Below are 13,918 nucleotides of genomic sequence, written 5' to 3'. Positions count from 1 at the left end.
TAAAATACTATACCATAAAACCGTATTTTGAGTTGGCTTTATAGTAGGAGTAGAGGAGTAGAGTAGAGGAGTAGGAACTGGGGCCATCCTGTATGGAGAGCAAAAGTGTCTGACAGACAGAAGAAAGATAGTTTGATCTATTCCCAGCTGCAATCCTCACTGTATTGCTAGGAAACTGTTACCTGGGCAATGCCAGTGACTGAGATGGGGACTCCATGTCGGGTATACACCTTCTCACTCTTCACATTCAGGGTCAGAGTATTCAGTGAGATCCTGAGAATGGAAAGAGGCAGGAAAGATTTAATCAAACACACCCATACACTCAGTCTAATATCTTTTCTCAGCTGTACCACACTTGAGATAGATATAGATACAGGTAATAGATGTGTATGTGTTTGTGTACCCTGTTTTATCGCCACTGAGTTCAGTGTAACACAGTTGGTGTCTCCTACACCCCATTTTATCCTCACAAACACCCTGTAAAATAAGACAGGCAGTTAATGAAGGCTCTGAAAATAAAATTTCTTTTTATGAAAACCTCTAGGCACACATGGGCTACTAAGCAGATAGGAGGATTGCTTCTTGGGGTTGCTTACAAAAGGTAAGAACAAGACAGACAGAGGGAGAAAGGAGGTGACTGAAGGGGATTTCCAAAGCCTTCTCCCAACACAGTAAGGTATATAAGATAAGTGTTCAGGTTTTCAGGGGTTCTTTCCAGAGAATTGTGCTCATTTAGATTGCAACAGTAAGATGCTAAATAAGATAGCAAGACTAAAAAAATAGAGATGGCTCCTGTACCCTTAATGGTTGTGTGGAAGAAGGAATTTCTGCAAGTATTGCTTGTCATGCAAACCAGGTAACAAGCAACACCTGCTAAAATTCCTTCTTCTACTCAACCATTAAAGGTCCAGGAGCCATCTCTAGTTTACCACTTTGGCAACCCTAAAATTGTTCCATGGGGAAACGAAACAGGCAAGGCAGATGCCCTTGCATTTTGGAAGAAGGCCTGCCTGACCTGGTTGTTTCATTTCATGTGCACCCATTGTTAGTTGTGAATTAAAAGTTTTCTGAAACATATTGAACTGCTCTTTTATTTGTGGCGTAGGAATCTGTGCCTATTCTTTCCATGTTATTTCTTCTGCTTCTGGTACCAAATGTTCTGTTAAAGAAGTAAGTTCCTGGAGTACATCTGCTTCACTAACTGAGGTATGCCTGTAGTAACAGATACTTGACTGAGGTCCAAAACATACTTTAATGCTTTAATGGCTTGAGCTCAGTGCTAGGAAATCCTGGGATTTGTAGTTAATTGTGGTACCAGAGCTCTCTTGACAGAGATGGCCAAATGTCTTACAAAACTACAGTTCCTGGAATTCCCTAGCACTGAGCAAGGGCAGTTAAAGCAGTCTCAAACTGGATTATTTCTGTGGTGTGTTTTGGACCTTTGTCTGTTTTAGCAGAAAAAGACATAAAGAAATCCAGTAGCTCTTTTGAGACTAACTAGGAAGAAGAAAAATTCTAGCATTAGCTTTTGTAGACTCAGTCCACTGCATCACATACAACCTGTAGAACAGGTAGAAAATGTGTAGAATATGCTGTATTAGGGAGAAGACTGGAGAGAAGGTGACAGTGAGATGCATAAGTGAATAAGAACTTGAATTAGGGTCTCCCACAACTCAGTCAGAAACTAACTGCTATACCACACTGCCGCTAAAATGGGTTGACTCTCACTCCCACCTATTCTGAGGATTCTTTCAAAAATCTCAGTTTTCACCAGGAGCCTAAATTCACCTGCCATTAAGAACCGGTCCTCTATAAGATCATTAAGTCCAGAATCTAAATTCAACTAAAAGGCACCACTCAAAGTTGGATGCAACAATCTAACAATTTCAAATCATGGTATTCACAAATAATTTTAGCTTCGAGTCCGTTTCTTTCCCTGAAGTTCATAAAGTCAGTTTTCAAAGATTATAACATATTTGTACAGTGGGCCTTTGGCCAGGGTTCCAGGACCCTGCTGTGGATCCCAAAATCCAGGGATGCTCAAGTCCCATTAAATACAGTAGCATAGTAAAATGGTGTCCCTTATATAAAATGGCAAAATCAAGGTTTGCTTTTTGGAATTTATATTTTTGGGGAGTATTTTCAAGCTATGATCTGTTGAATCCATGGATTAAAAAATCCATTAATATGGAGGGCTGACTATTTAGTAAATTTCCCAGAGCTGGAAAAAGTTAGAAGGGGAGGGAAAATTACAAAGTAACCATTTTCAAGCTCCAAATATTATTTCTATCAGATTTCTTATTAAAAAAAACAACCTTGATACTTTGAAAATTCAATAATTTATTTTAAGCACGATTCAACCTTGAATTATCAAGGAAAATTGACATCACATTTATGAGAATATCTGAAAAGGAGTAAACAGCACCAATAATAATAAAAGGAAGGGGAAGGTGGGGAAAGGGGAAGGACAATGGTTTTATTACCGTCTGAGCCATTCAGATCTCATTTCCTCAAGGCAACATCTCCTTCCCTCTGCAAATACGTGTCTCACTTAAGAACTTGGCAGATAGAAAGGTACAACTGAGCTTGATCTGTTTTCTAGCAGTTGCCTGTCAGATAAGGGCAAGATAAAGAACAGACAGCCCTGGACCCAAGTGCCTGGTTAGCAAAACATTTCATTCAATCTCTAGGTGACTATCCCTACCTGACACAAACTCTAAAGATGTGTAAATGCATTTGACCACAGTCATCCATTCCTGGGGTCTCCCACTCCAGTCTAATTTTAAACTGTAAGTAGTTTCAGGCAAGAAAATTGTCTTCTGAAGAACTCTGTAAGTAGCGGTGTACCTCAGAGACCTCAAGGCCTTGGAACTGCCACTCCCATCATACTAGCCAATCATGATGGATAATGGGAATTGCAATCTTAGAACATTTTGAAGGAGTCCACTTTCCCCCCATCTGTTCTTGTTCCTAGCTTAGCCCAAAGATCTCTTTCACTGAGGGAACACCTACACTGTAGAAATAATGCAGTTTGCCACTACTTTAAGGGCTGTAGCTCCATTCTATGGAATCTTGGGATTTGTAGTTTTAAAAGGTCTTTAGCCTTTTCTGCCAAAGAATACTGGCGCCTCACAAAACTACAAATCTTGGGGTTCTGTAAGGTGGAGCCATGGTAGTTAAAGTGGCAGTTAAGGACAGCCACTTTGGTGTTGATGAACCTAAAACTTCAGGTGCATCTACATTGTAGAAATAATGCAGTTTTGCATCACTTTTACTGCTGTGGCTACCTCTTACAGAAGCCTGGGACTTGTAGTTTGGTGTGGCACCAGCACCCTTTGGGAGAGAAGGCTAAAGACCTTGTAAAACTACTAATCTTAGGATCCATAGAATGGAGTTACAGCCCTTAAAGTGGTGTCAAACTGCATTATTTCTACAGTGTAGAAGTACCCAGATGCTGCACTTGACTCGTTTTCCTGGGAGTAAAGCTTGCTGAACCCAATGGGTTTTACTTCTAAGTAAACATGCATGGGCTTGCACTATGAGTTTCTCATTTTGGCAGTTTTTATCTATGACTGCAGAGCTCAGGGATTATAAGCCATGGATCAAACATGCAGTTTTGGTTGGGCTTTTAGGAGTGCTCTCCTATTTCCTCTGCATAAACCACATTCTTCCCAGATGCATTTGGCAGGATGCCTAAGAATATTCTTGGCTTAATGCATTTTATATTCAACAGATTCTTTACAGAATTGGCCAAGGGACATACAAGCAGGAGTGTTCATTCTACTGACGTAACTGAAATACAGCTCTATGCAGAATCAAGATATCTGAGGCAACATTTGGATTTCTGAGGACTTTAATGAAAAGTCTCACAGGGAGACTGCAAACGAGACCTGTGTTGGAAAGAGAAAGAGACCTAGCCATGGAAACAGCACTTTCCAGATAAGGGCTATACTTCAGAGGAAGGAACTGGCAAAACCACTTCTGAGTATTTCTTGCCTGAAAACCCTATGAAACTCATGGTACCACACAAACACATATCCAGCCCTCATGGTTAAGTCAGAAGATGTAATCTGTGCTTGGTATCCTGTCTGTCACTTGTATATGCACAAATGCTGTTTACCCATGCGTACTGTATAGACTCATATATAAGTTTAGAATTTTAGTCAAAAATTGACCCCAAAAACCTGAGTCAACTTATCCATGGGTCAATGTATTTTAATTCTTATTTCATAGAATCATAGAGTTGGAAGAGACCACTAGGGCCATCCAGTCCAACTCCCTGCCATGCAGGAAATCCAAATCAAAGCATCCCCAACAGATGGCCATCCAGCCTCTGCTTAAAGACCTCCAAGGAAGGAGACTCCACTACACTCCGGGGGAGTTTGTTCCACTGTCGAACAGCCCTTACTGTCAGGAAGTTCTTCCTAATGTTGAGGTGGAATCTCCTTTCCTGTAGCTTGCATCCATTGTTCCGGGTCCTGTTCTCTGGAGCAGCAGAAAACAAGCTTGCTCCCTCCTCAATGTGACATCCTTTCAAATATTTAAACAGGGCTATCATATCACCTCTTAACCTTCTCTTCTCCAGGCTAAACATCCCCAACTCCTTAAGTCATTCCTCATAGGGCAAGGTTTCCAGACCTTTCACCATTTTAGTCGCCCTCCTCTGGACACGCGCCAGTTTCTCAATGTCCTTTTTGAATTGTGGTGCCCAGAACTGGACACAATATTTAAAATGGAATCATCCCCTAGTTAAAGGCAAGAATGTTATCTGTTCTGGAGGTACTGATCCCCCTCTGGATGGACTACATCTATTCAGTCTTTAGGATGAGCATAAAGTTATGCCTGCTGGAATTGTGTAAGTTCTTTGACATTTTTTCCTTTGCTTTATCCTTTACATTCGTTGTTACATGCACCTAGGTTTTATCCTCCACTTAGCCACGGCTCGTATCAAAATCCATAAGTTTGGTCCCAAACATGCTCTCGATTTAAATAAGAGGTCAAATTATAGTCTAGTATATGCCATAAGTCTCTTTTTGGACAAGGTGCAGAGGGCTGTTCTCTTGCCCTTGTACTCCATGCATAAACTCCTACCACTTGGGAGCTATCAACCCTTAGGAGAAGTACATGCTGCTGATCCTTACACGAGGAAAAGGTGGTAGGAGGGGGGAGGCAATTCAGATTGTGAAGATCTGGCTGCTCCCAGGGGAACTAATAGGCAGATACACTCCATTTGACAGCATGCCCTCATTTCTCTCCCCAGCCAAGCTGAGTCCAGCAACTTCTTTATGGTTAGAATCACTTCCTACCTCCATCCCACCAGTAAGGCTGCATCTGCACTGCAAAAACAGTTCAGTTCGACACCACTTTAACTGCAACGGCTCAGCACTATGGAATTCTGGGAATTGTAGTTTTGTGAGACATTTAGGCTTCTCGCTCAGAGAGCTCTAGTGCCACAACAAACTACAAGTCCCAGAATTCCATACCACTGAGTCATGTCAGTTAAGGTGGTATTAGACTGGATTATTTCTGTAGTGTGGATGCAACCTAAGTGACAACAGCAGGATCCCTGGGCTTCACTACTGGTGCGAGAATGTGGAACTGTGAGTGTGGAGCATATGTCGCACGTCTACATTTCTACTATACAGAAGACAACAATGAGCAGAAGCAGAAGACATAAAAGGCCAAAGAGGAATTTTTTCCTATCAAAGGCTGCTTTTTATTATGGGGGGAATCTCAGGGACAATAAGTGGGACCAAAGGCAGGGCCAGGTGGAAGTGCATGGGATAATACTTCTCTCATTTCCTAAAAACAGCTTTCTTTTTGGCAAATGTCACACTCTCAGCCTCAGAGGAAGACAGGCAAAGCCCCTGTGAATGAATCTTGTCGAGAAAACCCCTGTGATAAGGTTGACTTAGGCTCTCCATAAGTTGGAAACAACTTGACGGCACCCAACAACCACAACAACTGCAACAAGAAACTCTGACAGCCTCTTCTCTCCTCCATCCCAACCCCTGTCAAACACGATGCTGAGAAAGGAGGAGGCAACTCTTACCAGAGGCCTGAACTCAACACTTGCAGAGAGCTTTTTGAAATGACGCTAAAAGCCACAAGGAGGAAAGCAAACAATTTTAACAAGATGACCAATGGTGTATGTCCTTTTGCATACAAAAAATGTGTCACTCCCAACTGTTTTAGATTACTTTCTCCTGCTTTTCCAGCTCTGTTAGGTGACCAATGACCCTTTCACATTATACAAGCATGATACCACTTTCATTGCCATGGCTGCATCTTATGGAATCCTAGGGTTTGTAGTTTAGGGAGGTACTAGAAGAACTCTCTTGATGAGACTTCCAAATGCCCCTTCCCAAAACTACAAATCCCAGGATTCCACAGGAATTAAATTAGAATCTTAGCATTGTAAACTGCGGTGTAAAAAGACACCAGAATTTCACACAGACATCTAATTGGTCATATACTTTGGTTACACTTTGCATTTTCTTTTTTCACACAGAATTAAATCTGCTGGGTTTTTTTTTAATTTATGTAGTTCACACAGCTGGCATTGTAAGTGAATTTTCCCAGGATATTTATGGACCACCACAATAACTGCCCTTTCAAATGTACCCAGCAGCTTTGCTTCACATGATAGATTTAAAAAGCTGTCCAAAAACAGGAGAGACCTGTGTTGGAAAGAGACCTAGCCATGGAAACAGCACTTTCCAGATAAGGGCACAGCACTAATCGCAGGCATAAAACAGAACAGTGTAAGAGGGGCGCCCCAAAAAAGAGATACAAGGACTCCCTGAAACAACATCTCAGGCTTGGCCAGATAGATCACCAACAATGGTCCTCCCTGGCCTCGCATCGGGAGGCATGGAGACGCACTATCCATGATGCTGCAGCCTTCTTCGAAAGCTCACGCCGAACGAGCCTCGAAGAGAAACAACGCAAAAGTACCGCAACCTGGAAACATCACCCAAGGAGACTTTCTGTTGTGCTTTCTGCAACTGGACCTGTTTACCCAAATTGGCCTTTTTAGTCACCAACGTGCTTGTACAAAGCGCGGGATGCGCCTTCCTGAATCTTCGTTCGCGAAGCAAAGCCAGAGAGAAAACAGATCTGAGGTTTATATGTTTCCACCAAACACTCCTACTTGTAATGAACAGGGATATTATCATCTTCCCCATCCTCCAGGTCTGTGAAGTTTAACTCTCCCCTTTCATCATATACAGTCATACCCTTCTGTTGTGTCAATAAATATTGTGGGCTAGTACAATAGGACGGGAGTAAGCAATTTAACTTACCTATGACTGAAAAAATATGTTCTCTTTAGGCATTTCTAGGGTCTCCAGTGCAACTCTTTGGCCAACAAGGTCCTCCAGTCCAACCCACCTTCTGCCATGCAGGAAGACAAACTCAAATCACTCCCAACAGATGGCCATCCAGCCTCTGCTTATAAACCTCCAAAGAAGCAGATTTCACCACACTCCAAGGCAATCTATTCCACTGTCAAATAGCTCTTACTGTCAGAAAGTTCTTAATGTTTAGGTGGAATCTATTTTCCTGTAGAAAACCCTCTGAAATTCATGGGGTCACCATAAGTTAGGTGACTTGAAGGGAGGTTTTTTAAAATAAAGGCTGGAGTCTTTCAATTAACAGTTGAAGACTGAATTAATGCTAGTCCCAATTAAGAGAGTCACCAAATGAATGGAACTTGCTGAGGAAGTGATTTCCAAATTTTGTTCCTCTACGTTTTTGGATTTCAACTTTCAGAGCCCTAGCCAGCTGGTCAGCAGCAAGGAATTCTGGAAGCTGAAGTCCAAAACATCTGGATGATAAAGTTTGGGAACCACAGCCCTAGAGCAAGACTTTTGTAAACCCCATTGATTCATTGGATCTGTGTTATTTGGATTAACAGTCAGATTTAGCCCAGTGGTGGAATCATGTAGTTCTCCACATATTTTTGTTGGGTGGTAACTCAACATCGGATTAGCTGATGGTGAGGAATGCTGGAAGCTGCAGTACCCCAACATCTGGAGGTCCACATGATTCCTATCCCTGCTATAGCTCTTTGTAACAACATCTGGAGTGAAAAAAATGTTGTTATTTCAACTCTCATACAGACAGAACCAGGAATTTGAGCCTGGTTGGCTTTGTGTGGGGTGGCAGTACCTGCTACTCTCCACAGAGATTGAGCAATAGTGGTGACAGGTGAGAAGCACAGTGCTAACCTTCCTGTTTCAGATAGCAGGGAAGATTAGGCTACCGCTGTTTGCTTCTCCTCATCCTAAACACACAGTGGCAATAGCTCTTAGAGCAGTAACTGTATAGCCCAGGGCAGTTGTCTTCCTATTTGAGCTTTTCTGAGCATTAATATCTTCAGGAGGGGCCCTTCTTTTGGTTCCATCACCTTCTCAGGTGTATTTGATACAGGAGAAGGCTTTTTTGGTGGATGCTCCTAGATTTTGGACCTCTTTCCCTAGAGAGACAAGGATCTCTCCTTGCTATCTGTTCTGCATATTTCCTATATTTTCCAACAGTGCAGTCACAGAACTCACCTCTGAATCTGTTGGATGCATGGCATCACAAAAACCCGGCCTCCAGCTATCATGACTGGAGGACTACGGCAGAAACCTGTTGGGAAAGGGGATGGTATTAATATAGCACACCAAGACCTTAGAAATGGGGACAAAAAGGATATATAGCTCACCATGAAGTATCGAAAAGAGATCAGAAAACACTTAGGCAGTTATCCTGCTATGCAAGGAGACCCAGAGGATTGATTAGATCTTCTCCTCATCTTTGTATTCATGCACAGCTAAAGTGGAGCAAGAAACAAGTGTATTTCTAGAATGTCTTGTGGACAGCAAAGGGTAAAAATCAAGTGGCTCTCCAGATGCAGTAGAATTGCAAATCCCCAAACTCCTAATCACTAGTAATTGTAATGAGAGCTGGCTGGGGCTGATGGAGGTTGCAGTCCAACAACATCTGGAGGGCTGCTTGATTCTCACCCTTCAAAAGAGATTCTGGAGTATACTAGGAATCAGTATGCAAGGACACAGTAGAGTTCAAGAAGATGATATCATTTTGACCTATCTACAGGCTAAGACTCACTTCCAGAAGTTCTATGTGTTTGAAGACACTTCTCATCCACCCCTCCTCTCTGCTGCCTGATCTGGTGCCATCTTATTCAACTCTTCATTGGAGAAAATGTCAGTGTTTCACTTAGGATAGCAGAGGAAATGGCAGGAAACAGGAAGTGTCAAGGCTTCCTGTTCCCCAGCATTTCCAAGCATTTAAAACCTGCTAGTTCAAATTTATAACAGCCCTGCTTTCCATTGGTTGTATATTTACAGTTAATCCATTTGTCAGTCCTACTGTAATCAAAACAGTACCATCCAAGTGCAAGAAAAAGATGTGCAGACGCATGACAATACCATGGATTACAGAAAGAACAGAAGATTTGGGAGAGGGTGTGATATCAAAGGTGAAGAGAGAAAAAGAGATCAGCTAAAAAGTCATGTTCAGCTGCCACAGTATACTTGTCCCTCCACATTCGTTGGGGTTAGGGGGACAGGACCCCCGTGAATGTGGAAAAACCACAAATAACAAAAACACTATGTTTATACATGAGGGAACACCTCTCTAGAAATCTCTAGGTCCTCCAGTACAACTCTGTGGTCAACATCTGTCAGACATTGACCACTGAACTGCACTGGAAGAGCTACAAATATCTAGTGGACTGTTCTCTCTAGGAATCTCTAGGTCCTTCAGTGCAACTTTTGGTTAAAGCTGACCATGCAGTTGCGCTGGAGGATCTAGCTATTCCTAAAGAAAACATAATAAAATCCGGAAATAATCAAATCCACAAAAGTCAAAGCTGCAAATGTGGAGGGACAAGTGTACATGGAACATCTCTTGCAGAAAATATATGGAAAACAGGAGAGAGGGGGGATCAACAAGAACCTCTGGCTATTACAATGTTCTGGTTTAAAGTTCCCATCTTGCCTATCTCCTGGGCATGTGGGTGGGATCCATGATAAATATAACCCCAAACACCTGGACAGGCTAATGATCACCACTCATAGAAAAGAGTTTATCTAGCTGTTTTGAACCACAGCACATTATAATTCCTTAGCAAGCTCAGGAATTTGAGTTACAATAGCTAAGTAAAGTGGGCCCTTGGTATCTGCTGGGGTTTGGTTTCAGGACCCCCTGTGGATACCAAAATCCATGGATGCTTGAGCCCCATTATATACAATGGCATAGTAAAATTGTGTTCCTTATATAAAATAGAAAAATCAAGGTTTGCTTTTTGGAATATATATATATATATATATGGAATATTTTCAAGCCACGGATAGTTGAATCTGTGGATAAAGAGCCTATGGATATAGAGGGTTGATTGTATGCAGCCCATTTATTTATTTTGGAATGGGACAACACAGAAATAATCCAGAGGTATCAATAGGTTCCCAGGAATACCTAGGTGTAGAGAAATGGAGTAATGGGATGGAACAATATTAGGGAGCAACACCTAAAGTGACAATCCCCATTGAAAAGGAAGTCAATAACAACTGAACACGTTCAATGGCTACAAAATTCAGAGCACCTGTTGAGGCAGGAGACAGATAATCAAAAGGAGAGGCAATGGGATGGAATATCCTGAAAGAAGATAAGGCAAGAGCACTGAAAATGTGTTCTAGTCTACAATACTCTCTTGCACTTGTAACACTTATTTAATAAGGGCAAGAAAGGGACATGTAGCACTTACCTGAAACCACCATGGCCTCATTAGGGCCACAGGTAAAGAACATCTTGGTGCCAGGAGGGTCTGGAAAGGTACAGAAAATATACATCTTAGAGTCATGGCAATTACGTAGTTTCTCTTTCCTTGTCATTGTGCGCCTTCAAGTCATTTTCAACTTTTGGCAATTCTAAAGCAATCGCTATCATGGAGTTTTCTCAGCAATATTTGGGTTTGCCCTTGCCTTCCTTTCAAGCTGAGAGAACATGACTTTGCCTTGAATACTCAATGGGTTTCCAAGTGAGAATTCAAAGCCTGGTCTCCTAGAGTCCTAGCTGAAAATTCAAGTCACTACTACATCATGCTGGCTCTTCTGTTCTCTGTCCCCAACTATATTTCATATTTATATTCTATTAGCTAAGAGATGGCTGGTGGTTCTTACCTCACTGGAGTAGTAAATCCGCTCCAGACTTTTAGTCAAAACTCAGAAGGTGATATCCAAAGTGCTGAACTCATGTTGGAGACAGAGGTCAGCATATCGGATCATTATTTAAAACCTGGAGTAGATTCACTGCTCCACAGACATGGAAGCCACCAGTATCTTTTTCAGTGAAACTGGGGGTGGAGTGGGGGGAGTAGGCCTCGTAATTGACAGAACATGAGCTGCAATCTTGTCCTAGCATCTGGATGTGAAGCCAACATGAAAATTAGCCGAAATCTCACACTAAAGTAAGCTTGTTTTGGAACCAACATCAGAAGAAGAAGGAAATATTGTAGTACGGTGACAGAGAACACAGAAACCTCAAAAACAGAAGGGACCAGATTCAGTTATTACCATCTCCAAGAAGTCCTGGAAAAGATCCCTGTCAAACTCTACAGATTCAGATCCAGTCAGTGTAGACAACACTGACCTAGATATAGCCAATGATCCTCCTATGAACCACCTTTCTGGATCAAACCAAACGACCATCTAACCCAGCAATATTAAAATCATATTTTGATGCAGTCCTGAGATTCAGGACTAATGCTGCTTATTTTCCTCCTGTAATACTGAGCTGCAGAAAATGGTTTAGTGCATTCCAATATGAACTGGCAGGAGCTACTAGGCCTGATGACCACTGCACTCTCCAGTGTATCCAAGAACATATCCAGGAATTGGCTAGAACATCTTGGGGTTCTACAGTGAATATTCAGGGGTTCCCCATCAAATACGTCTGAAGAGAAAGGGTTCTTTAACTGCAGAAAGCTCGAAAGACCATTGGCTCAGGCTTCTTTCTCTACTGTGTGCAGCCAAATACCTTTTGGAAGCTGAAAGGAAGAGTATGAACAGAGATAGCAATACCATCTTTTTTCTCCACAGCATTTGGCAACAAATGAATGGGCCCTAGAACAAATCAGGCCTGAATTCTCACAAGAAGCTGAGATGACTAAATTCAGGCTGCTGTACTTTGGACATATTATGAGACAATGTGGCTCACTGGAAAAGTTGTGCTAAAGTCTGGCAAAGTCGAAGGCAGTGGGAAAACGAGGAAGACCACATTATAGGTGGATTGACTCAGTTAAGGAAGCCACAGCCCTGAGTTTGCAAGACCTGAGCAAGGCAGCTGATGACGGGGGTTCTTGGAGGTCTCTCATGCATAGGGTCACTATATGTCAAAGTCAACTTATAGTAAATAATCACAATAACAACAAATCTAATAAACCAGACATTGGTTGTTGTTTGGGACTGCCAACAGCAAGTTGACTATGACATACGGTGACCCTTTAAATCAAGTTGACTTTGACTTATGGTGACCCTATGAATGAGTGAATTCCAAGTCACCCTGACATCAATAGCCCTGCTCAGGTCTTGCAAAGACAGGGCTGTGGCTTCCTTGACTGAGTCAATCCATCCATAATGTGCTCTTCCTCTTTACTTACTGTGTTCTCAATTACCATCCATTACTCACCATTTCTGGTGAAACAAGCCTTCTCATGATATGACCAAAATACAACAGTCTCAGTCTGGTCATCATGCCTTCAAGGGGGAGCTCAGACTTAATTTGCTTTAGGACCCATTTGTTTGTCTTTTTGACAGTTCATCATATCCACAGAACTCTCTCCACATCTCAAAGCAACTGTTTTTCTTCCTAAGAGACTTGCTGCCTCTCAAATCCAGGATGAAAACGGCTAACTTCATCATATTTGAAAGCCTGGGAATGTGTCACACACATACGCCATCAAACCTCATTGCAATTATTTTTTTAGAATTTAATGTTTGCCTTCTACAAATTCAAATAATTTGTTATCTTTGCAACACCAGGCAAATTCTTATCTTGATCTGGTGCTGTAAAGATAACAAAAGAACTGACAGACAAAACTCCAAGGCAGAGTAAGGCTATCACCACGGAGAAGGTCCTGCTCTGCACAGCTATTAAACTTAGGTGGCAGAAATAACTAGGACTATTAAGAAAGCCAACATGGAAACAGGCAATCCTTCAGTTGCCTCAGACCCAGGCTGCATCTATACTACAAAATTAATGTAGTTTGGCATTGCTTTAACTGCCATGGCTCAATACTATGAAATTCTGGGATTTGTAGCTATTTAGTCTTCTCTGCCAGGGTGCTATGGTGCCACAATAAATCACAGGATTCCATAACATTGAGCCAGGGTAGTTAAAAGTGATGTCAAACTGCATTAATTCTGCTGTGTAGCAGCAGCCTCAAGGTGTACTAGGCTTTGAAAAATAGCACCTTGAACCATTCCTAGCAAAAGACAAGGCATCTGTACAGCTGTTCAAATACTAGCCAGAGGTATGTCCATGCTGCACAATTATAACAGTTTGATCCCACTACAACTGCAATGGCTTCATCTTACGAAAAAACTTAGATCTATAGTTTTGTGAGGAACTCACAATTTGCTGCCAAAGAGTTGTAATGCAGTAGTTCTGGACAGTGCACTAGTGAATTCTATGTCCCACAAGATATTACAAAAGCCAGAATTATGTAGAATGGAGCAAGGGCAGTTAAGGTGGCATTAAACTGTTGTAACTGTGTAGTGTGGATACACCCCTGGCTTGCAAACTCCCAGCTGCACTCAGATGTACTTTGAACTACCTGCTTTTTCCAGGCAATCCTCAAAGACAATCCCACCTATGACGCATTAAAGTGATCAATATCAAATTTCTAATT

General features: G+C 41.9%; 1 protein-coding gene across 4 annotated transcripts in view; it reads right to left on the bottom strand.

The window, feature by feature from the left end:
* FLOT1 (flotillin 1) overlaps positions 1-13,918 on the bottom strand; it is a 38,277-nt gene that overhangs the window by 19,060 nt on the left and 5,299 nt on the right. For 3 of the 4 annotated variants that reach the window (XM_042451636.1, XM_042451634.1, XM_042451633.1), the window contains exons 2-4: positions 10,775-10,834; positions 8,559-8,634; positions 183-273 (exon numbers count right to left, since the gene is read on the bottom strand). In XM_042451636.1, coding sequence (XP_042307570.1) covers positions 183-273; positions 8,559-8,634; positions 10,775-10,817 — 210 coding nt within the window. In that variant the 5' untranslated portion in view covers positions 10,818-10,834. Of the gene's footprint in view, positions 1-182; positions 274-2,483; positions 2,522-8,558; positions 8,635-10,774; positions 10,835-13,918 lie in introns of those variants that run through there. The other variant, XM_042451635.1, reaches the window with a different exon arrangement.

Source organism: Sceloporus undulatus, chromosome 2 (genome assembly GCF_019175285.1).
Source record: "Sceloporus undulatus isolate JIND9_A2432 ecotype Alabama chromosome 2, SceUnd_v1.1, whole genome shotgun sequence".
In the NCBI taxonomy this organism is placed as follows: domain Eukaryota; kingdom Metazoa; phylum Chordata; class Lepidosauria; order Squamata; family Phrynosomatidae; genus Sceloporus; species Sceloporus undulatus.
The sequence above is the reverse complement of the archived record's forward strand: the minus strand, read 5'-3'. Positions and strand labels throughout refer to the sequence as shown.